This window comes from Tenrec ecaudatus, chromosome X, assembly GCF_050624435.1.
Source record: "Tenrec ecaudatus isolate mTenEca1 chromosome X, mTenEca1.hap1, whole genome shotgun sequence".
Taxonomy (NCBI): Eukaryota; Metazoa; Chordata; class Mammalia; order Afrosoricida; family Tenrecidae; genus Tenrec; species Tenrec ecaudatus.
Genome location: NC_134548.1, coordinates 24,229,535 through 24,252,983, shown reverse-complemented (window position 1 = coordinate 24,252,983; position 23,449 = coordinate 24,229,535). Strand labels below are relative to the sequence as shown.

General features: G+C 52.2%; 3 protein-coding genes across 3 annotated transcripts; all 3 read left to right on the top strand.

Moving 5' to 3' along the window:
- The first annotated feature begins 3,774 nt into the window (after nucleotides 1–3,774).
- Nucleotides 3,775–4,944, top strand: LOC142433225 (melanoma-associated antigen B1-like). Its single transcript, XM_075538318.1, has one exon. The coding sequence runs from the start codon at nucleotides 3,775–3,777 to the stop codon at nucleotides 4,942–4,944; it is 1,170 nt and encodes a 389-aa protein (XP_075394433.1).
- A 5,504-nt stretch (nucleotides 4,945–10,448) lies between these two features.
- On the top strand, nucleotides 10,449–11,618 carry LOC142433223 (melanoma-associated antigen B1-like). The gene has a single exon (XM_075538317.1). The coding sequence runs from the start codon at nucleotides 10,449–10,451 to the stop codon at nucleotides 11,616–11,618; it is 1,170 nt and encodes a 389-aa protein (XP_075394432.1).
- A 5,519-nt stretch (nucleotides 11,619–17,137) lies between these two features.
- On the top strand, nucleotides 17,138–18,295 carry LOC142433222 (melanoma-associated antigen B1-like). The gene has a single exon (XM_075538316.1). It carries the CDS (start codon nucleotides 17,138–17,140, stop codon nucleotides 18,293–18,295), a length of 1,158 nt encoding a protein of 385 aa, XP_075394431.1.
- The last annotated feature ends 5,154 nt before the right edge of the window (nucleotides 18,296–23,449 follow it).

The following is a 23,449-nucleotide window of genomic DNA, read 5'->3' as shown; positions in this document are numbered from 1 at the left end:
AGTGGATGGAAAGTCCTGTGGGTCCACTGGCAGTGGGAGCATCATGGTACTGCCGTGAATCCCCATGAGGCTCCTCCCTCAGCTGAGCTCCATCCCATTTGTCCACAGAAGGTGAAACAGGGAGTGATCTTATCTCTTCGGCCTGAGCGGGGAAGACAGGAGGTTCCGGAAGTCTGAGGAGTAGGCCGTGTGCAAGCACAGGCATGAATGGTTTTGACCTGATGGACAGTCTCCACTCAAACCCTGCCCTCAAGTTGACAGGAGGTGATGAAACTGCCTTGCCCACTGAGCAAGTACCCGCAGCTCATGCTGTGACAAGAAGGATATTCGCAGGCATAGTATAGGAGAGCTCCCTGGAAACAAGAGGAAGGCTCTCACAGGAGTCTAAGGCTGGAGGCACTTGGGTGAGAATATCCAAAGCCAGTGGATGAGTAGGAAATTGGCCTTTAGTGCAGGTTTCTTACTTGGAGTGTGCGCAGTCAATGGCAACCCAAAATGTCCATACTCACTGTGCCTTGGATGACATTCATGCACTTCTTCCTTTGAGAAGGAGAAGGGTTCTTTCTCTCTGTCTCCAAACTTCACTGTTGTTTTCAGATTGTGTCCTCCTGTACAGAGGAATACAGTTTGTCTAAGCACAGCAAAGCTCCCTGCATTTTGGCGTAACAAGGAGCTCTGTATTGTACAGTTACAATTGGACATTCTTTTCCAGTCTCTACCACGTCTAAAACCACGGTACCATCAGAAGAACGACCATCCTCCTCTTTAAGCGTTTCACATGAGGAACTTCTAAAAAGATTGAGGAAGATTTAATGCGGACCCAGGCATAAAAATATAAACAAACGTGAGCGCACACGCGCAAACACACACACACACACACACACACACACACACACACACGCCATAACTAGGTGAGTGGATTTGGAGCTCACACTTAATGGCAGAGATCAACTTTGGAACATGGGTACCTATGACTTGGCCCCGCTCGCACCCTGTCTCTCAAGAAGTGTTTACTGGTCAGATCATTGCTACTGGGACTGAGGTGGGGAAGAGAGACGGGGCCTGCAGTCAGGACCAAAGGGGAAAGGAGAATAAAAGCCCCCAGTCCCCCAGGGAATATGGACAAGTGATGGGAAAGGTCTTCTTAGCCGACAGAGTGGCTTGTAGGGGTGCTTGCTGCTTCTGTAGGCAGTTGGAAATATTCCACCTCGTCATTGGAAAACCTTCTGGATCCTCCATGAAGGGTTCCCGTTTTTCCTCCGGAGAGCTTTGCTTCAGACTGAGGGCTGTCTGTGCTGCATTCTGTCGTTGTGGATGGGCCGTTTGGTGTGTTTCTTTGACTGTGTTGTTTTCTTTTTATGGACGCCAGGACAGGTGAGATGACCAGGGTCTAAGGCTCTTTGCAGAACAAAGATCAGGCGAGCACTCCCTGACGCGCAGACGTGGAAAATGGAGCTCTGTGCCCGACCTCCCCCAGTCAGGGCTCTTCCCCTCGGAGGATCTTGAACGCAGACTACAACTCGGGTTTCAGTGCACAGGCAGTCCAGTTCAGTGCACAGGAGTGATCGGCTCTCTCCCTAAACACTGTGAGTGAGCACAAAGGAAACACCTTCTGCAAACCAGTGGGACTCCAGGGTCCCGCCCCTGACGTCACGCGTATAGAAAGCCGCAGTATCATTTTTGGCCCCTGCCGGCTCCCCGATAGGCTTCTGCGAAGGTGACGTTAGCAGACTTCCATTTTGGAAACGGCCCTGGAAGCGAAGGTTTCGTTGTTGGGGAGCTGCGTTCCTTCCTGCTTGCCGGAAAATTCCACGGGCGGCTCCGGAGTCTAGGTGAGGCCCTTGCATGCATTTCAGGGGGTTCCCGGATCCGAGTGTAGAATACCACTAAATACACTGTGTTGTTTTCATCGCTAGAGTCAAGGCCAGGGGCACCTTAGACCTGCAATGTCAGGTGGACCCAAGGGTCTGTGCTTCGGTCTAGCAGAGCGAGCCTTTTCTGGAGAGGAAGGGGAAGAAGACCCTCCCGGAGGTCAGGCGTGGACCCTGAAGGAGGCGGAGTGAATGAGGGGACCAGAGCCTTGTGCTCACCTGTGGGAACTGCCCTCCAGGAAGAATTGCAGCGCCGCCCCCCCCCCCAGGACCCCCGCCTGTCCCGGTCCCTGCCAATGTCCCCACTCTGTCCCTGCCACTGTCCCCACACCGTCCCCACTCCTCAGAAGAGCTGCACCCCGATTTGGAGTTGAGGGCGTAGGCCTGGGGCACAAAGTCCCATCAATGCTCCTGAGAGCCTCAAGGGAGCAGAGAGAGGAATTCAAATCCCCACCCCAAGTCAAGGTCTGAATCTCCAGTGAAGAAGGAAGGGTCCTCGCGATTGAGATACCCGAAGCCTCCGTGCACAGCCACCGTGCCCTCGCGGTCCACCTCCATGTTCAGGTCCCCCAGCCCTAGCCGCCCTAAAGCACCCTCGCCCTGGTGCAGCTGGCTCTCTCTCAGGACCCTGAGGTCTCATGCAGGGCTAGGCTTTAGTCTTAGTGACACGCCACAGCTTCGCACTGCATCTGCCTCCCGGCAATGGAGCACTCAGGTGTCAGCATGACCATCAGAAGCACCAACTGAAACATTCATTTATAAGTTATCAAGGGTTCAACAGAGAGGGATGCTCTGGGAGGGACTAGGAAACGTGGGAAGCTGATAGAAAAGGCTCAAGGAGAAAGAAAATGCTTTGAAAATGATGTTGGCATCAAGGGTACAAATGTGCTTGACGCAAAAGATGGATGTATGGATTGTGATAGCAGCCGTATGAGCCCCCAAGAGAATGATCAGAGAAAGTGGAGGGGGGAGGACTGTCCGGAGTCCAGCAAGCCCCTTTGACTCTGGAAGCCCAGGACAAAACTCTCAAGTACTAATACCTGTAGTCTCCTGCCAGGAGGGTCATAGGCAGTTGAGGTTTTTATTTCAGCTCCATTCAGCTGGTGGTAGAATGACAGAAGGTGATCTCCCTGGAATTGGTGGGTTGGGCGTGGATGGCACGTCGCAGCGTTAGACTATCTAAAGAGGAAAAAGGCCACCAATCCCATGCATTCCATCCTCCAAAAAAGGAGAGGCTGCATCATCCCTGGCCTATTATTTGGGAGTGACGTAACTCGTGCTTTCTACTGCAGTTACTCACTTGCTCACAGAGGCTGTTAGCAGGGATCGTGTCCCGCCTGGTCCTGAAGGCACAAGGACAGTGCTGAAGTACTAAGATCCTTAGAGAACCCAGGGAGAGAAACGTCTGTGTGTGCTTTGGACACACAGACAGCTTTACAAGAGTGGGCCCCAGTGTCTTCCTTCTGTTTGTACTTGTATGTCCCCAAAGCCTGGAGGTGTGGGTGCACAGGAGCATTGGGAAATGGCCGAGAGGCCTTGGGAACATTTGTTGGACCGACCCAGCAAGTGATCTGTGAAGACCCTCTTCCTGCTCCTCATGGAGTCCTTGCAGTCCGTCCTTTTTGGACCCAGTAAGCCCCACTCCAGCCAGACAAAGTGCAAACGAGCATCCCGCAAAGGTCCTCCAAGAGGGAGAGGGGCAAACTGAGGACTGGTGGGTTTTGGGTTCCTAGAGCAGGGCCCTCACAAAAAGTGTGCATTGACAGCCGTGTGGATGTCAAACCAGGGAGGCATCTCCGTGCTGAAGGGCTCACACCTTCCCTTTTCTCCTTGTACAGCGGAGCCAGCCGGCTCACACGTTGTCCTCTCCAACGCCTGCCTGCTGCCCTTGCCGAGAGTCGTCATGCCTCGCCGTCAGAAGAGTAAAGGCCGCTCTGGTCACAAACGTCGCCTGGCCCGGGACCCCGCTGACGCCAAGAGCGTGGAGGGTGACCAGGCCTCTGACGTAGAGGAGGAAAATGCCTTTGCTCCCGTGCCTTTTCCTTTTGAGGAGTCACCCCCGGGCTCCCCTGCGGATGAAGGCCCAAGGGTGCCGCAGGAATCCCTGCCCTGCACTGTTCCTGCTGAAGAGGCTTCCTGTCCAAAGGCTGCTGACCCCTCCCTGACCCAGACCCAAGGTGAGGGAGATGCAAGTGCTCCTGTCGCCGGCCCAAGCTCTGCTCTGGGTTCTGAGAGAGACCCCATTGGCCGGAGGTTCAACATTTTGGTTCAGTTGCTGCTGCACAAGCATAAAATGAAAGAGCCCGTTTCCAAGGCAGACATGATGAAGGTCATCAACAAAAAGTACCAGCAGCATTACCCTGAGATGCTGAGGAAAGCCTCCTTGCACATGTGGATCGTCTTTGGCCTTGAGATGAAGGAAGTTGATTCCCGAAGCCAAACCTACGTTCTGGTCAGCGTTTTGGAGATCAGCAGGGAAGAGAGGCTGTTTAACCCCAGGGGATTTCCCACTATGGGGATCTTCTTGCCTGTCCTGGGCCTGATCTATAGGAATGGCTACCAGATCAGGGAAGAAACCATGTGGGGCTTCCTGAATGCATTGGGAATCTTCGATGGAAAGTGCCACTTCATCTATGGAGAGCCCAGGAAGCTCCTCACCAGAGATCTGGTTGAGGAGAAGTACCTGGAGTACCGTAAGGTGCCCAACAGCGAGCCTCCTTGCTATGAGTTCCTGTGGGGTGCCAGAGCCCACGCGGAAGCTAATAAGAAGAAAGTGCTGGAGTTCTTGAAGATGCTTGATGAGATCGACATCAAAGAGTTTCGTGACCTCTTCGAACGCACGTGGCGCGATGAAGAAAGGAGAGTGGCAGCCTCAGGATGGGGTGGCACTGGGGTTAATGCCAGGGCCAGGGCCCGTTTCAGAGCCAAGTCCAGCAAGGCCATCAAGGCCAAGCAGGCCAGCCAGGCTTCGGCGCAGCCCACCACCTCCTCGGCAGCCCCGGAGTCCCCTGCTTCTGCTGCTCCACCTGCTCCGCACCTGGCTTCCTCAGCCTTGCCACCGAATGAAGATTGATGGAACCGGGTGACTGCCTGGTTGAAAATGCTTCTTACTCCTCATTGTGGGAAAACATGGAGCACATGGCTGCCTTCATGTGTACCCATCACACATCCTTACGCTCTCTATTGAGCTGGGTTTTTTTTTTTTAATTAATGTTTGTATGGTTTTATTCCGGTTGATTAACGTTGTTCCTTTTACCCAAGGTTGGCTTAGACTCAACTTATATCTACCTGCAAATCGCTAGCTGTTGCCTAGGTTGTGTTTTGACAATCAATGTCTTTGGTTGGTGCATTGGATGATTCCTGGGTGATCTAGCTGTAGTTAATGCAGCATGAGTGTTGGGGGAAGCTCAGGTGTCACAGAACGCCACGTGGTTGATTACGCAAAAGGTGGAGAGGGGCCATGTCAGGGTCCCTGATTGTAATTTTTCCCAATAAATCACATATGTGACTGTATCTGTTTAGTTTATGTAAGAATGTCAGAGGAAAAGGGGGCGGTGACATACACCCGTTTTTGACTTCCCTTTGATTTGCCAAAAATGGTACCTAGAGTGCATCCTTTGGAGTCTTCAGGCTGGTATTGAGACCTGGCGCCAAAGATCATGTATTCCCTTGTTAAAATTTGCCCTGTCTGACAGCAATGATGAATCTAGAAACCACAGAGCTACTCTTCATGACTTGAGCTCCGAAGAAGAAAACCCACATGGAGTTACCACATTGAGTTGCAGTAAAAACCCTGGGCCAGGCCCCTTTTTGTCCACGAGACACTTGGATCTCAGAGTAGCTGGCCATGATAGCTAAGGGTGTTCGGATCGGAACTGCAGGGGTTTGCAGGTCGCTGGAATAAGTGAGAGCACACTGGGGTGAGCACAGTTGGTCATTCAGTTTTAATTTGTGTTCTAATATCCAGGCATGGCCTGCAATAGAGCCTGCCTCTGAGCCCAGCCTCAGGTGGTGAGTGAACGGGAGAGTCATCCCCATTTGGGGAAGGACTGACAGCTGTGCAGGGCTCTGGTTGGCAGTGCCCTTGAAATCCTGTGCGGATTCAGGGATGACTTGATACTCGCTTGATGTGAGTATGATTTCGAAGAGCCCAGGTCATGGCCCGTTCCCGCGGGATGGGGTCTTCAGGGATCACACAGATCGTTAGGTATGGAATATGTGGACCCACATAGCGCAAACTCCAAAGGAAGACACGAATTTCAGCCCTGGTGATAACGAAGGGAAGCTGGGATGTCATGGGCTGAAGGGGGTACACGGACCCTGTCAGCAATGCTTGGAGCCGTGTGTCCCATTCCATTACAGATGTCTAGACTCAGCCCACTGTCAGAAGTACACCTCTTAGTATGGGATGACTATTGTTCTCCCTCCAGCAACATTGTTACCTAGTCCCTCCAAAGAATAGGTGCTCTAAGAGCTCACACGATTCCCACGGTTATAATGCTCATGGGACACAGGTTGTCGTCCTTAATTTATTTGATCTGAGATAACGTCATGGGTACCAGAAGTTCATTTTTGCGAGCTATCAATGAACCCCAGTGTGTCCGTCTGGTTGATTTGTAGAAAGCAATCCAGGGAGACTCCTATGTGTGTAAGAGAGCGTTTTATCCAAAAGTATTTGCATCTTAAGGAAACATCGCAGGCCAGTCCAAATCAAGTCCGTAAGTCCAGTTGTACAGCTTACATCCTAAAGGAGTTTATAAATTCTTCTTGAGATTCATGTGACACATGCTACGAGGCGCCGGGCCGGGAGATCACAGGACAGTGGATGGAAAGTCCTGTGGGTCCACTGGCAGTGGGAGCATCATGGTACTGCCGTGAATCCCCATGAGGCTCCTCCCTCAGCTGAGCTCCATCCCATTTGTCCACAGAAGGTGAAACAGGGAGTGATCTTATCTCTTCGGCCTGAGCGGGGAAGACAGGAGGTTCCGGAAGTCTGAGGAGTAGGCCGTGTGCAAGCACAGGCATGAATGGTTTTGACCTGATGGACAGTCTCCACTCAAACCCTGCCCTCAAGTTGACAGGTGGTGATGAAACTGCCTTGCCCACTGAGCAAGTACCCGCAGCTCATGCTGTGACAAGAAGGATATTCGCAGGCATAGTATAGGAGAGCTCCCTGGAAACAAGAGGAAGGCTCTCACAGGAGTCTAAGGCTGGAGGCACTTGGGTGAGAATATCCAAAGCCAGTGGATGAGGAGGAAATTGGCCTTTAGTGCAGGTTTCTTACTTGGAGTGTGCGCAGTCAATGGCAACCCATAATGTCCATACTCACTGTGCCTTGGATGACATTCATGCACTTCTTCCTTTGAGAAGGAGAAGGGTTCTTTCTCTCTGTCTCCAAACTTCACTGTTGTTTTCAGATTGTGTCCTCCTGTACAGAGGAATACAGTTTGTCTAAGCACAGAAAAGCTCCCTGCATTTTGGCGTAACAAGGAGCTCTGTATTGTATAGTTACAATTGGACATTCTTTTCCAGTCTCTACCACGTCTAAAACCACGGTACCATCAAAAGAACGACCATCCTCCTCTTTAAGCGTTTCACATGAGGAACTTCTAAAAAGATTGAGGAAGATTTAATGCGGACCCAGGCATAAAAATATAAACAAACGTGAGCGCACACGTGCAAACTCACACAAACACACACACACACGCCATAACTAGGTGAGTGGATTTGGAGCTCACACTTAATGGCAGAGATCAACTTTGGAACATGGGTACCTATGACTTGGCCCCGCTCGCACCCTGTCTCTCAAGAAGTGTTTACTGGTCAGATCATTGCTACTGGGACTGAGGTGGGGAAGAGAGACGGGGCCTGCAGTCAGGACCAAAGGGGAAAGGAGAATAAAAGCCCCCAGTCCCCCGGGAATATGGACAAGTGATGGGAAAGGTCTTCTTAGCCGACAGAGTGGCTTGTAGTGGTGCTTGCTGCTTTTGTAGGCAGTTGGAAATATTCCACCTCGTCATTGGAAAACCTTCTGTATCCTCCATGAAGGGTTCCCGTTTTTCCTCCGGAGAGCTTTGCTTCAGACTGAGGGCTGTCTGTGCTGCATTCTGTCGTTGTGGATGGGCCGTTTGGTGTGATTCTTTGACTGTGTTGTTTTCTTTTTATGGACGCCAGGACAGGTGAGATGACCAGGGTCTAAGGCTCTTTGCAGAACAAAGATCATGCGAGCACTCCCTGAGGAGCAGATGTGGAAAATGGAGCTCTGTGCCCGACCTCCCCCAGTTAGGGCTCTTCCCCTCGGAGGATCTTGAACGCAGACTACAACTCGGGTTTCAGTGCACAGGCAGTCCAGTTCAGTGCACAGGAGTGATCGGCTCTCTCCCTAAACACTGTGAGTGAGCACAAAGGAAACACCTTCTGCAAACCAGTGGGACTCCAGGGTCCCGCCCCTGACGTCACGCGTATAGAAAGCCCCAGTATCATTTTTGGCCCCTGCCGGCTCCCCGATAGGCTTCTGCGAAGGTGATGTTAGCAGACTTCCATTTTGGAAACGGCCCTGGAAGCGAAGGTTTCGTTGTTGGGGAGCTGCGTTCCTTCCTGCTTGCCGGAAAATTCCACGGGCGGCTCCGGAGTCTAGGTGAGGCCCTTGCATGCATTTCAGGGGGTTCCCGGATCCGAGTGTAGAATACCACTAAATACACTGTGTTGTTTTCATCGCTAGAGTCAAGGCCAGGGGCACCTTAGACCTGCAATGTCAGGTGGACCCAAGGGTCTGTGCTTCGGTCTAGCAGAGCGAGCCTTTTCTGCAGAGGAAGGGGAAGAAGACCCTCCCGGAGGTCAGGCGTGGACCCTGAAGGAGGCGGAGTGAATGAGGGGACCAGAGCCTTGTGCTCACCTGTGGGAACTGCCCTCCAGGAAGAATTGCAGCGCCCCCCCCTCAGGACCCCCGCCTGTCCCAGTCCCTGCCAATGTCCCCACTCTGTCCCTGCCACTGTCCCCACCCCATCCCCACTCCTCAGAAGAGCTGCACCCCGATTTGGAGTTGAGGGCGTAGGCCTGGGGCACAAAGTCCCATCAATGCTCCTGAGAGCCTCAAGGGAGCAGAGAGAGGAATTCAAAGCCCCACCCCAAGTCAAGGTCTGAATCTCCAGTGAAGAAGGAAGGGTCGTCGCGATTGAGATCCCCGAAGCCTCCGTGCACAGCCACCGTGCCCTCGCGGTCCACCTCCATGTTCAGGTCCCCCAGCCCTAGCCGCCCTAAAGCACCCTCGCCCTGGTGCAGCTGGCTCTCTCTCAGGACCCTGAGGTCTCATGCAGGGCTAGGCTTTAGTCTTAGTGACACGCCACAGCTTCGCACTGCATCTGCCTCCCAGCAATGGAGCACTCAGGTGTCAGCATGACCATCAGAAGCACCAACTGAAACATTCATTTATAAGTTATCAAGGGTTCAACAGAGAGGGATGCTCTGGGAGGGACTAGGAAACGTGGGAAGCTGATAGAAAAGGCTCAAGGAGAAAGAAAATGCTTTGAAAATGATGTTGTCATCAAGGGTACAAATGTGCTTGACGCAAAAGATGGATGTATGGATTGTGATAGCAGCCGTATGAGCCCCCAAGAGAATGATCAGAGAAAGTGGAGGGGGGAGGACTGTCCGGAGTCCAGCAAGCCCCTTTGACTCTGGAAGCCCAGGACAAAACTCTCAAGTACTAATACCTGTAGTCTCCTGCCAGGAGGGTCATAGGCAGTTGAGGTTTTTATTTCAGCTCCATTCAGCTGGTGGTAGAATGACAGAAGGTGATCTCCCTGGAATTGGTGGGTTGGGCGTGGATGGCACGTCGCAGCGTTAGACTATCTAAAGAGGAAAAAGGCCACCAATCCCATGCATTCCATCCTCCAAAAAAGGAGAGGCTGCATCATCCCTGGCCTATTATTTGGAGAGTGACGTAACTCGTGCTTTCTACTGCAGTTACTCACTTGCTCACAGAGGGTGCTAGCAGGGATCGTGTCCCGCCTGGTCCTGAAGGCACAAGGACAGTGCTGAAGTACTAAGATCCTTAGAGAACCCAGGGAGAGAAACGTCTGTGTGTGCTTTGGACACACAGACAGCTTTACAAGAGTGGGCCCCAGTGTCTTCCTTCTGTTTGTACTTGTATGTCCCCAAAGCCTGGAGGTGTGGGTGCACAGGAGCATTGGGAAATGGCCGAGAGGCCTTGGGAACATTTGTTGGACCGACCCAGCAAGTGATCTGTGAAGACCCTCTTCCTGCTCCTCATGGAGTCCTTGCAGTCCGTCCTTTTTGGACCCAGTAAGCCCCACTCCAGCCAGACAAAGTGCAAACGAGCATCCCGCAAAGGTCCTCCAAGAGGGAGAGGGGCAAACTGAGGACTGGTGGGTTTTGGGTTCCTAGAGCAGGGCCCTCACAAAAAGTGTGCATTGACAGCCGTGTGGATGTCAAAGCCAGGGAGGCATCTCCGTGCTGAAGGGCTCACACCTTCCCTTTTCTCCTTGTACAGCGGAGCCAGCCGGCTCACACGTTGTCCTCTCCAACGCCTGCCTGCTGCCCTTGCCGAGAGTCGTCATGCCTCGCCGTCAGAAGAGTAAAGGCCGCTCTGGTCACAAACGTCGCCTGGCCCGGGACCCCGCTGACGCCAAGAGCGTGGAGGGTGACCAGGCCTCTGACGTAGAGGAGGAAAATGCCTTTGCTCCCGTGCCTTTTCCTTTTGAGGAGTCACCCCCGGGCTCCCCTGCGGATGAAGGCCCAAGGGTGCCGCAGGAATCCCTGCCCTGCACTGTTCCTGCTGAAGAGGCTTCCTGTCCAAAGGCTGCTGACCCCTCCCTGACCCAGACCCAAGGTGAGGGAGATGCAAGTGCTCCTGTCGCCGGCCCAAGCTCTGCTCTGGGTTCTGAGAGAGACCCCATTGGCCGGAGGTTCAACATTTTGGTTCAGTTGCTGCTGCACAAGCATAAAATGAAAGAGCCCGTTTCCAAGGCAGACATGATGAAGGTCATCAACAAAAAGTACCAGCAGCATTACCCTGAGATGCTGAGGAAAGCCTCCTTGCACATGTGGATCGTCTTTGGCCTTGAGATGAAGGAAGTTGATTCCCGAAGCCAAACCTATGTTCTGGTCAGCGTTTTGGAGATCAGCAGGGAAGAGAGGCTGTTTAACCCCAGGGGATTTCCCACTATGGGGATCTTCTTGCCTGTCCTGGGCCTGATCTATAGGAATGGCTACCAGATCAGGGAAGAAACCATGTGGGGCTTCCTGAATGCATTGGGAATCTTCGATGGAAAGTGCCACTTCATCTATGGAGAGCCCAGGAAGCTCCTCACCAGAGATCTGGTTGAGGAGAAGTACCTGGAGTACCGTAAGGTGCCCAACAGCGAGCCTCCTTGCTATGAGTTCCTGTGGGGTGCCAGAGCCCACGCGGAAGCTAATAAGAAGAAAGTGCTGGAGTTCTTGAAGATGCTTGATGAGATCGACATCAAAGAGTTTCGTGACCTCTTCGAACGCACGTGGCGCGATGAAGAAAGGAGAGTGGCAGCCTCAGGATGGGGTGGCACTGGGGTTAATGCCAGGGCCAGGGCCCGTTTCAGAGCCAAGTCCAGCAAGGCCATCAAGGCCAAGCAGGCCAGCCAGGCTTCGGCGCAGCCCACCACCTCCTCGGCAGCCCCGGAGTCCCCTGCTTCTGCTGCTCCACCTGCTCCGCACCTGGCTTCCTCAGCCTTGCCACCGAATGAAGATTGATGGAACCGGGTGACTGCCTGGTTGAAAATGCTTCTTACTCCTCATTGTGGGAAAACATGGAGCACATGGCTGCCTTCATGTGTACCCATCACACATCCTTACGCTCTCTATTGAGCTGGGTTTGTTTTTTTTTTTTATTAATGTTTGTATGGTTTTATTCCGGTTGATTAACGTTGTTCCTTTTACCCAAGGTTGGCTTAGACTCAACTTATATCTACCTGCAAATCGCTAGCTGTTGCCTAGGTTGTGTTTTGACAATCAATGTCTTTGGTTGGTGCATTGGATGATTCCTGGGTGATCTAGCTGTAGTTAATGCAGCATGAGTGTTGGGGGAAGCTCAGGTGTCACAGAACGCCACGTGGTTGATTACGCAAAAGGTGGAGAGGGGCCATGTCAGGGTCCCTGATTGTAATTTTTCCCAATAAATCACATATGTGACTGTATCTGTTTAGTTTATGTAAGAATGTCAGAGGAAAAGGGGGCGGTGACATACACCCGTTTTTGACTTCCCTTTGATTTGCCAAAAATGGTACCTAGAGTGCATCCTTTGGAGTCTTCAGGCTGGTATTGAGACCTGGCGCCAAAGATCATGTATTCCCTTGTTAAAATTTGCCCTGTCTGACAGCAATGATGAATCTAGAAACCACAGAGCTACTCTTCATGACTTGAGCTCCGAAGAAGAAAACCCACATGGAGTTACCACATTGAGTTGCAGTAAAAACCCTGGGCCAGGCCCCTTTTTGTCCACGAGACACTTGGATCTCAGAGTAGCTGGCCATGATAGCTAAGGGTGTTCGGATCGGAACTGCAGGGGTTTGCAGGTCGCTGGAATAAGTGAGAGCACACTGGGGTGAGCACAGTTGGTCATTCAGTTTTAATTTGTGTTCTAATATCCAGGCATGGCCTGCAATAGAGCCTGCCTCTGAGCCCAGCCTCAGGTGGTGAGTGAACGGGAGAGTCATCCCCATTTGGGGAAGGACTGACAGCTGTGCAGGGCTCTGGTTGGCAGTGCCCTTGAAATCCTGTGCGGATTCAGGGATGACTTGATACTCGCTTGATGTGAGTATGATTTCGAAGAGCCCAGGTCATGGCCCGTTCCCGCGGGATGGGGTCTTCAGGGATCACACAGATCGTTAGGTATGGAATATGTGGACCCACATAGCGCAAACTCCAAAGGAAGACACGAATTTCAGCCCTGGTGATAACGAAGGGAAGCTGGGATGTCATGGGCTGAAGGGGGTACACGGACCCTGTCAGCAATGCTTGGAGCCGTGTGTCCCATTCCATTACAGATGTCTAGACTCAGCCCACTGTCAGAAGTACACCTCTTAGTATGGGATGACTATTGTTCTCCCTCCCGCAACATTGTTACCTAGTCCCTCCAAAGAATAGGTGCTCTAAGAGCTCACACGATTCCCACGGTTATAATGCTCATGGGACACAGGTTGTCGTCCTTAATTTATTTGATCTGAGATAACGTCATGGGTACCAGAAGTTCATTTTTGCGAGCTATCAATGAACCCCAGTGTGTCCGTCTGGTTGATTTGTAGAAAGAAATCCAGGGAGACTCCTATGTGTGTAAGAGAGCGTTTTATCCAAAAGTATTTGCATCTTAAGGAAACATCGCAGGCCAGTCCAAATCAAGTCCGTAAGTCCAGTTGTACAGCTTACATCCTAAAGGAGTTTATAAATTCTTCTTGAGATTCATGTGACACATGCTACGAGGCGCCGGGCCGGGAGATCACAGGACAGTGGATGGAAAGTCCTGTGGGTCCACTGGCAGTGGGAGCATCATGGTACTGCCGTGAATCCCCATGAGGCTCCTCCCTCAGCTGAGCTCCATCCCATTTGTCCACAGAAGGTGAAACAGGGAGTGATCTTATCTCTTCGGCCTGAGCGGGGAAGACAGGAGGTTCTGGAAGTCTGAGGAGTAGGCCGTGTGCAAGCACAGGCATGAATGGTTTTGACCTGATGGACAGTCTCCACTCAAACCCTGCCCTCAAGTTGACAGGTGGTGATGAAACTGCCTTGCCCACTGAGCAAGTACCCGCAGCTCATGCTGTGACAAGAAGGATATTCGCAGGCATAGTATAGGAGAGCTCCCTGGAAACAAGAGGAAGGCTCTCACAGGAGTCTAAGGCTGGAGGCACTTGGGTGAGAATATCCAAAGCCAGTGGATGAGGAGGAAATTGGCCTTTAGTGCAGGTTTCTTACTTGGAGTGTGCGCAGTCAATGGCAACCCAAAATGTCCATACTCACTGTGCCTTGGATGACATTCATGCACTTCTTCCTTTGAGAAGGAGAAGGGTTCTTTCTCTCTGTCTCCAAACTTCACTGTTGTTTTCAGATTGTGTCCTCCTGTACAGAGGAATACAGTTTGTCTAAGCACAGCAAAGCTCCCTGCATTTTGGCGTAACAAGGAGCTCTGTATTGTATAGTTACAATTGGACATTCTTTTCCAGTCTCTACCACGTCTAAAACCACGGTACCATCAGAAGAACGACCATCCTCCTCTTTAAGCGTTTCACATGAGGAACTTCTAAAAAGATTGAGGAAGATTTAATGCGGACCCAGGCATAAAAATATAAACAAACGTGAGCGCACATGCGCAAACACACACACACACACACACACACACACACACACACGCCATAACTAGGTGAGTGGATTTGGAGCTCACACTTAATGGCAGAGATCAACTTTGGAACATGGGTACCTATGACTTGGCCCCGCTCGCACCCTGTCTCTCAAGAAGTGTTTACTGGTCAGATCATTGCTACTGGGACTGAGGTGGGGAAGAAAGACGGGGCCTGTAGTCAGGACCAAAGGGGAAAGGAGAATAAAAGCCCCCAGTCCCCCAGGGAATATGGACAAGTGATGGGAAAGGTCTTCTTAGCCGACAGAGTGGCTTGTAGGGGTGCTTGCTGCTTCTGTAGGCAGTTGGAAATATTCCACCTCGTCATTGGAAAACCTTCTGGATCCTCCATGAAGGGTTCCCGTTTTTCCTCCGGAGAGCTTTGCTTCAGACTGAGGGCTGTCTGTGCTGCATTCTGTCGTTGTGGATGGGCCGTTTGGTGTGTTTCTTTGACTGTGTTGTTTTCTTTTTATGGACGCCAGGACAGGTGAGATGACCAGGGTCTAAGGCTCTTTGCAGAACAAAGATCAGGCGAGCACTCCCTGACGCGCAGACGTGGAAAATGGAGCTCTGTGCCCGACCTCCCCCAGTCAGGGCTCTTCCCCTCGGAGGATCTTGAACGCAGACTACAACTCGGGTTTCAGTGCACAGGCAGTCCAGTTCAGTGCACAGGAGTGATCGGCTCTCTCCCTAAACACTGTGAGTGAGCACAAAGGAAACACCTTCTGCAAACCAGTGGGACTCCAGGGTCCCGCCCCTGACGTCACGCGTATAGAAAGCCGCAGTATCATTTTTGGCCCCTGCCGGCTCCCCGATAGGCTTCTGCGAAGGTGACGTTAGCAGACTTCCATTTTGGAAACGGCCCTGGAAGCGAAGGTTTCGTTGTTGGGGAGCTGCGTTCCTTCCTGCTTGCCGGAAAATTCCACGGGCGGCTCCGGAGTCTAGGTGAGACCCTTGCATGCATTTCAGGGGGATCCCGGATCCGAGTGTAGAATACCACTAAATACACTGTGTTGTTTTCATCGCTAGAGTCAAGGCCAGGGGCACCTTAGACCTGCAATGTCAGGTGGACCCAAGGGTCTGTGCTTCGGTCTAGCAGAGCGAGCCTTTTCTGCAGAGGAAGGGGAAGAAGACCCTCCTGGAGGTCAGGCGTGGACCCTGAAGGAGGCGGAGTGAATGAGGGGACCAGAGCCTTGTGCTCACCTGTGGGAAATGCCCTCCAGGAAGAATTGCAGCGCCCCCCCCTCAGGACCCCCGCCTGTCCCGGTCCCTGCCAATGTCCCCACTCTGTCCCTGCCACTGTCCCCACCCCGTCCCCACTCCTCAGAAGAGCTGCTCCCCGATTTGGAGTTGAGGGCGTAGGCCTGGGGCACAAAGTCCCATCAATGCTCCTGAGAGCCTCAAGGGAGCAGAGAGAGGAATTCAAAGCCCCACCCCAAGTCAAGGTCTGAATCTCCAGTGAAGAAGGAAGGGTCCTCGCGATTGAGATCCCCAAAGCCTCCGTGCACAGCCACCGTGCCCTCGCGGTCCACCTCCATGTTCAGGTCCCCCAGCCCTAGCCGCCCTAAAGCACCCTCGCCCTGGTGCAGCTGGCTCTCTCTCAGGACCCTGAGGTCTCATGCAGGGCTAGGCTTTAGTCTTAGTGACACGCCACAGCTTCGCACTGCATCTGCCTCCCGGCAATGGAGCACTCAGGTGTCAGCATGCCCATCAGAAGCACCAACTGAAACATTCATTTATAAGTTATCAAGGGTTCAACAGAGAGGGATGCTCTGGGAGGGACTAGGAAACGTGGGAAGCTGATAGAAAAGGCTCAAGGAGAAAGAAAATGCTTTGAAAATGATGTTGGCATCAAGGGTACAAATGTGCTTGACGCAAAAGATGGATGTATGGATTGTGATAACAGCCGTATGAGCCCCCAAGAGAATGATCAGAGAAAGTGGAGGGGGGAGGACTGTCCGGAGTCCAGCAAGCCCCTTTGACTCTGGAAGCCCAGGACAAAACTCTCAAGTACTAATACCTGTAGTCTCCTGCCAGGAGGGTCATAGGCAGTTGAGGTTTTTATTTCAGCTCCATTCAGCTGGTGGTAGAATGACAGAAGGTGATCTCCCTGGAATTGGTGGGTTGGGCGTGGATGGCACGTCGCAGCGTTAGACTATCTAAAGAGGAAAAAGGCCACCAATCCCATGCATTCCATCCTCCAAAAAAGGAGAGGCTGCATCATCCCTGGCCTATTATTTGGAGAGTGACGTAACTCGTGCTTTCTACTGCAGTTACTCACTTGCTCACAGAGGGTGCTAGCAGGGATCGTGTCCCGCCTGGTCCTGAAGGCACAAGGACAGTGCTGAAGTACTAAGATCCTTAGAGAACCCAGGGAGAGAAACGTCTGTGTGTGCTTTGGACACACAGACAGCTTTACAAGAGTGGGCCCCAGTGTCTTCCTTCTGTTTGTACTTGTATGTCCCCAAAGCCTGGAGGTGTGGGTGCACAGGAGCATTGGGAAATGGCCGAGAGGCCTTGGGAACATTTGTTGGACCGACCCAGCAAGTGATCTGTGAAGACCCTCTTCCTGCTCCTCATGGAGTCCTTGCAGTCCGTCCTTTTTGGACCCAGTAAGCCCCACTCCAGCCAGACAAAGTGCAAACGAGCATCCCGCAAAGGTCCTCCAAGAGGGAGAGGGGCAAACTGAGGACTGGTGGGTTTTGGGTTCCTAGAGCAGGGCCCTCACAAAAAGTGTGCATTGACAGCCGTGTGGATGTCAAACCAGGGAGGCATCTCCGTGCTGAAGGGCTCACACCTTCCCTTTTCTCCTTGTACAGCGGAGCCAGCCGGCTCACACGTTGTCCTCTCCAACGCCTGCCTGCTGCCCTTGCCGAGAGTCGTCATGCCTCGCCGTCAGAAGAGTAAAGGCCGCTCTGGTCACAAACGTCGCCTGGCCCGGGACCCCGCTGACGCCAAGAGCGTGGAGGGTGACCAGGCCTCTGACGTAGAGGAGGAAAATGCCTTTGCTCCCGTGCCTTTTCCTTTTGAGGAGTCACCCCCGGGCTCCCCTGCGGATGAAGGCCCAAGGGTGCCGCAGGAATCCCTGCCCTGCACTGTTCCTGCTGAAGAGGCTTCCTGTCCAAAGGCTGCTGACCCCTCCCTGACCCAGACCCAAGGTGAGGGAGATGCAAGTGCTCCTGTCGCCGGCCCAAGCTCTGCTCTGGGTTCTGAGAGAGACCCCATTGGCCGGAGGTTCAACATTTTGGTTCAGTTGCTGCTGCACAAGCATAAAATGAAAGAGCCCGTTTCCAAGGCAGACATGATGAAGGTCATCAACAAAAAGTACCAGCAGCATTACCCTGAGATGCTGAGGAAAGCCTCCTTGCACATGTGGATCGTCTTTGGCCTTGAGATGAAGGAAGTTGATTCCCGAAGCCAAACCTATGTTCTGGTCAGCGTTTTGGAGATCAGCAGGGAAGAGAGGCTGTTTAACCCCAGGGGATTTCCCACTATGGGGATCTTCTTGCCTGTCCTGGGCCTGATCTATAGGAATGGCTACCAGATCATGTGGGGCTTCCTGAATGCATTGGGAATCTTCGATGGAAAGTGCCACTTCATCTATGGAGAGCCCAGGAAGCTCCTCACCAGAGATCTGGTTGAGGAGAAGTACCTGGAGTACCGTAAGGTGCCCAACAGCGAGCCTCCTTGCTATGAGTTCCTGTGGGGTGCCAGAGCCCACGCGGAAGCTAATAAGAAGAAAGTGCTGGAGTTCTTGAAGATGCTTGATGAGATCGACATCAAAGAGTTTCGTGACCTCTTCGAACGCACGTGGCGCGATGAAGAAAGGAGAGTGGCAACCTCAGGATGGGGTGGCACTGGGGTTAATGCCAGGGCCAGGGCCCGTTTCAGAGCCAAGTCCAGCAAGGCCATCAAGGCCAAGCAGGCCAGCCAGGCTTCGGCGCAGCCCACCACCTCCTCGGCAGCCCCGGAGTCCCCTGCTTCTGCTGCTCCACCTGCTCCGCACCTGGCTTCCTCAGCCTTGCCACCGAATGAAGATTGATGGAACCGGGTGACTGCCTGGTTGAAAATGCTTCTTACTCCTCATTGTGGGAAAACATGGAGCACATGGCTGCCTTCATGTGTACCCATCACACATCCTTACGCTCTCTATTGAGCTGGGTTTGTTTTTTTTTTATTAATGTTTGTATGGTTTTATTCCGGTTGATTAACGTTGTTCCTTTTACCCAAGGTTGGCTTAGACTCAACTTATATCTACCTGCAAATCGCTAGCTGTTGCCTAGGTTGTGTTTTGACAATCAATGTCTTTGGTTGGTGCATTGGATGATTCCTGGGTGATCTAGCTGTAGTTAATGCAGCATGAGTGTTGGGGGAAGCTCAGGTGTCACAGAACGCCACGTGGTTGATTACGCAAAAGGTGGAGAGGGGCCATGTCAGGGTCCCTGATTGTAATTTTTCCCAATAAATCACATATGTGACTGTATCTGTTTAGTTTATGTAAGAATGTCAGAGGAAAAGGGGGCGGTGACATACACCCGTTTTTGACTTCCCTTTGATTTGCCAAAAATGGTACCTAGAGTGCATCCTTTGGAGTCTTCAGGCTGGTATTGAGACCTGGCGCCAAAGATCATGTATTCCCTTGTTAAAATTTGCCCTGTCTGACAGCAATGATGAATCTAGAAACCACAGAGCTACTCTTCATGACTTGAGCTCCGAAGAAGAAAACCCACATGGAGTTACCACATTGAGTTGCAGTAAAAACCCTGGGCCAGGCCCCTTTTTGTCCACGAGACACTTGGATCTCAGAGTAGCTGGCCATGATAGCTAAGGGTGTTCGGATCGGAACTGCAGGGGTTTGCAGGTCGCTGGAATAAGTGAGAGCACACTGGGGTGAGCACAGTTGGTCATTCAGTTTTAATTTGTGTTCTAATATCCAGGCATGGCCTGCAATAGAGCCTGCCTCTGAGCCCAGCCTCAGGTGGTGAGTGAACGGGAGAGTCATCCCCATTTGGGGAAGGACTGACAGCTGTGCAGGGCTCTGGTTGGCAGTGCCCTTGAAATCCTGTGCGGATTCAGGGATGACTTGATACTCGCTTGATGTGAGTATGATTTCGAAGAGCCCAGGTCATGGCCCGTTCCCGCGGGATGGGGTCTTCAGGGATCACACAGATCGTTAGGTATGGAATATGTGGACCCACATAGCGCAAACTCCAAAGGAAGACACGAATTTCAGCCCTGGTGATAACGAAGGGAAGCTGGGATGTCATGGGCTGAAGGGGGTACACGGACCCTGTCAGCAATGCTTGGAGCCGTGTGTCCCATTCCATTACAGATGTCTAGACTCAGCCCACTGTCAGAAGTACACCTCTTAGTATGGGATGACTATTGTTCTCCCTCCCGCAACATTGTTACCTAGTCCCTCCAAAGAATAGGTGCTCTAAGAGCTCACACGATTCCCACGGTTATAATGCTCATGGGACACAGGTTGTCGTCCTTAATTTATTTGATCTGAGATAACGTCATGGGTACCAGAAGTTCATTTTTGCGAGCTATCAATGAACCCCAGTGTGTCCGTCTGGTTGATTTGTAGAAAGAAATCCAGGGAGACTCCTATGTGTGTAAGAGAGCGTTTTATCCAAAAGTATTTGCATCTTAAGGAAACATCGCAGGCCAGTCCAAATCAAGTCCGTAAGTCCAGTTGTACAGCTTACATCCTAAAGGAGTTTATAAATTCTTCTTGAGATTCATGTGACACATGCTACGAGGCGCCGGGCCGGGAGATCACAGGACAGTGGATGGAAAGTCCTGTGGGTCCACTGGCAGTGGGAGCATCATGGTACTGCCGTGAATCCCCATGAGGCTCCTCCCTCAGCTGAGCTCCATCCCATTTGTCCACAGAAGGTGAAACAGGGAGTGATCTTATCTCTTCGGCCTGAGCGGGGAAGACAGGAGGTTCCGGAAGTCTGAGGAGTAGGCCGTGTGCAAGCACAGGCATGAATGGTTTTGACCTGATGGACAGTCTCCACTCAAACCCTGCCCTCAAGTTGACAGGTGGTGATGAAACTGCCTTGCCCACTGAGCAAGTACCCGCAGCTCATGCTGTGACAAGAAGGATATTCGCAGGCATAGTATAGGAGAGCTCCCTGGAAACAAGAGGAAGGCTCTCACAGGAGTCTAAGGCTGGAGGCACTTGGGTGAGAATATCCAAAGCCATTGGATGAGGAGGAAATTGGCCTTTAGTGCAGGTTTCTTACTTGGAGTGTGCGCAGTCAATGGCAACCCAAAATGTCCATACTCACTGTGCCTTGGATGACATTCATGCACTTCTTCCTTTGAGAAGGAGAAGGGTTCTTTCTCTCTGTCTCCAAACTTCACTGTTGTTTTCAGATTGTGTCCTCCTGTACAGAGGAATACAGTTTGTCTAAGCACAGCAAAGCTCCCTGCATTTTGGCGTAACAAGGAGCTCTGTATTGTATAGTTACAATTGGACATTCTTTTCCAGTCTCTACCACGTCTAAAACCACGGTACCATCAGAAGAACGACCATCCTCCTCTTTAAGCGTTTCACATGAGGAACTTCTAAAAAGATTGAGGAAGATTTAATGCGGACCCAGGCATAAAAATATAAACAAACGTGAGCGCACATGCGCAAACACACACACACACACACACACACACGCCATAACTAGGTGAGTGGATTTGGAGCTCACACTTAATGGCAGAGATCAACTTTGGAACATGGGTACCTATGACTTGGCCCCGCTCGCACCCTGTCTCTCAAGAAGTGTTTACTGGTCAGATCATTGCTACTGGGACTGAGGTGGGGAAGAGAGACGGGGCCTGCAGTCAGGACCAAAGGGGAAAGGAGAATAAAAGCCCCCAGTCCCCCAGGGAATATGGACAAGTGATGGGAAAGGTCTTCTTAGCCGACAGAGTGGCTTGTAGGGGTGCTTGCTGCTTCTGTAGGCAGTTGGAAATATTCCACCTCGTCATTGGAAAACCTTCTGGATCCTCCATGAAGGGTTCCCGTTTTTCCTCCGGAGAGCTTTGCTTCAGACTGAGGGCTGTCTGTGCTGCATTCTGTCGTTGTGGATGGGCCGTTTGGTGTGATTCTTTGACTGTGTTGTTTTCTTTTTATGGACGCCAGGACAGGTGAGATGACCAGGGTCTAAGGCTCTTTGCAGAACAAAGATCAGGCGAGCACTCCCTGACGCGCAGACGTGGAAAATGGAGCTCTGTGCCCGACCTCCCCGTCAGGGCTCTTCCCCTCGGAGGATCTTGAACGCAGACTACAACTCGGGTTTCAGTGCACAGGCAGTCCAGTTCAGTGCACAGGAGTGATCGGCTCTCTCCCTAAACACTGTGAGTGAGCACAAAGGAAACACCTTCTGCAAACCAGTGGGACTCCAGGGTCCCGCCCCTGACGTCACGCGTATAGAAAGCCACAGTATCATTTTTGGCCCCTGCCGGCTCCCCGATAGGCTTCTGCGAAGGTGACGTTAGCAGACTTCCATTTTGGAAACGGCCCTGGAAGCGAAGGTTTCGTTGTTGGGGAGCTGCGTTCCTTCCTGCTTGCCGGAAAATTCCACGGGCGGCTCCGGAGTCTAGGTGAGGCCCTTGCATGCATTTCAGGGGGTTCCCGGATCCGAGTGTAGAATACCACTAAATACACTGTGTTGTTTTCATCGCTAGAGTCAAGGCCAGGGGCACCTTAGACCTGCAATGTCAGGTGGACCCAAGGGTCTGTGCTTCGGTCTAGCAGAGCGAGCCTTTTCTGCAGAGGAAGGGGAAGAAGACCCTCCCGGAGGTCAGGCGTGGACCCTGAAGGAGGCGGAGTGAATGAGGGGACCAGAGCCTTGTGCTCACCTGTGGGAAATGCCCTCCAGGAAGAATTGCAGCGCCCCCCCCTCAGGACCCCCGCCTGTCCCGGTCCCTGCCAATGTCCCCACTCTGTCCCTGCCACTGTCCCCACCCCGTCCCCACTCCTCAGAAGAGCTGCACCCCGATTTGGAGTTGAGGGCGTTGGCCTGGGGCACAAAGTCCCATCAATGCTCCTGAGAGCCTCAAGGGAGCAGAGAGAGGAATTCAAAGCCCCACCCCAAGTCAAGGTCTGAATCTCCAGTGAAGAAGGAAGGGTCGTCGCGATTGAGATCCCCAAAGCCTCCGTGCACAGCCACCGTGCCCTCGCGGTCCACCTCCATGTTCAGGTCCCCCAGCCCTAGCCGCCCTAAAGCACCCTCGCCCTGGTGCAGCTGGCTCTCTCTCAGGACCCTGAGGTCTCATGCAGGGCTAGGCTTTAGTCTTAGTGACACGCCACAGCTTCGCACTGCATCTGCCTCCCGGCAATGGAGCACTCAGGTGTCAGCATGACCATCAGAAGCACCAACTGAAACATTCATTTATAAGTTATCATGGGTTCAACAGAGAGGGATGCTCTGGGAGGGACTAGGAAACGTGGGAAGCTGATAGAAAAGGCTCAAGGAGAAAGAAAATGCTTTGAAAATGATGTTGTCATCAAGGGTACAAATGTGCTTGACGCAAAAGATGGATGTATGGATTGTGATAGCAGCCGTATGAGCCCCCAAGAGAATGATCAGAGAAAGTGGAGGGGGGAGGACTGTCCGGAGTCCAGCAAGCCCCTTTGACTCTGGAAGCCCAGGACAAAACTCTCAAGTACTAATACCTGTAGTCTCCTGCCAGGAGGGTCATAGGCAGTTGAGGTTTTTATTTCAGCTCCATTCAGCTGGTGGTAGAATGACAGAAGGTGATCTCCCTGGAATTGGTGGGTTGGGCGTGGATGGCACGTCGCAGCGTTAGACTATCTAAAGAGGAAAAAGGCCACCAATCCCATGCATTCCATCCTCCAAAAAAGGAGAGGCTGCATCATCCCTGGCCTATTATTTGGAGAGTGACGTAACTCGTGCTTTCTACTGCAGTTACTCACTTGCTCACAGAGGGTGTTAGCAGGGATCGTGTCCCGCCTGGTCCTGAAGGCACAAGGACAGTGCTGAAGTACTAAGATCCTTAGAGAACCCAGGGAGAGAAACGTCTGTGTGTGCTTTGGACACACAGACAGCTTTACAAGAGTGGGCCCCAGTGTCTTCCTTCTGTTTGTACTTGTATGTCCCCAAAGCCTGGAGGTGTGGGTGCACAGGAGCATTGGGAAATGGCCGAGAGGCCTTGGGAACATTTGTTG

Coding starts and splice junctions, on each gene's coding strand:
- LOC142433225 (XM_075538318.1), top strand. CDS start 3,775: ATGCCTCGCCGTCAGAAGAGTAAAGGCCGCTCTGGTCACAAACGTCGC.
- LOC142433223 (XM_075538317.1), top strand. CDS start 10,449: ATGCCTCGCCGTCAGAAGAGTAAAGGCCGCTCTGGTCACAAACGTCGC.
- LOC142433222 (XM_075538316.1), top strand. CDS start 17,138: ATGCCTCGCCGTCAGAAGAGTAAAGGCCGCTCTGGTCACAAACGTCGC.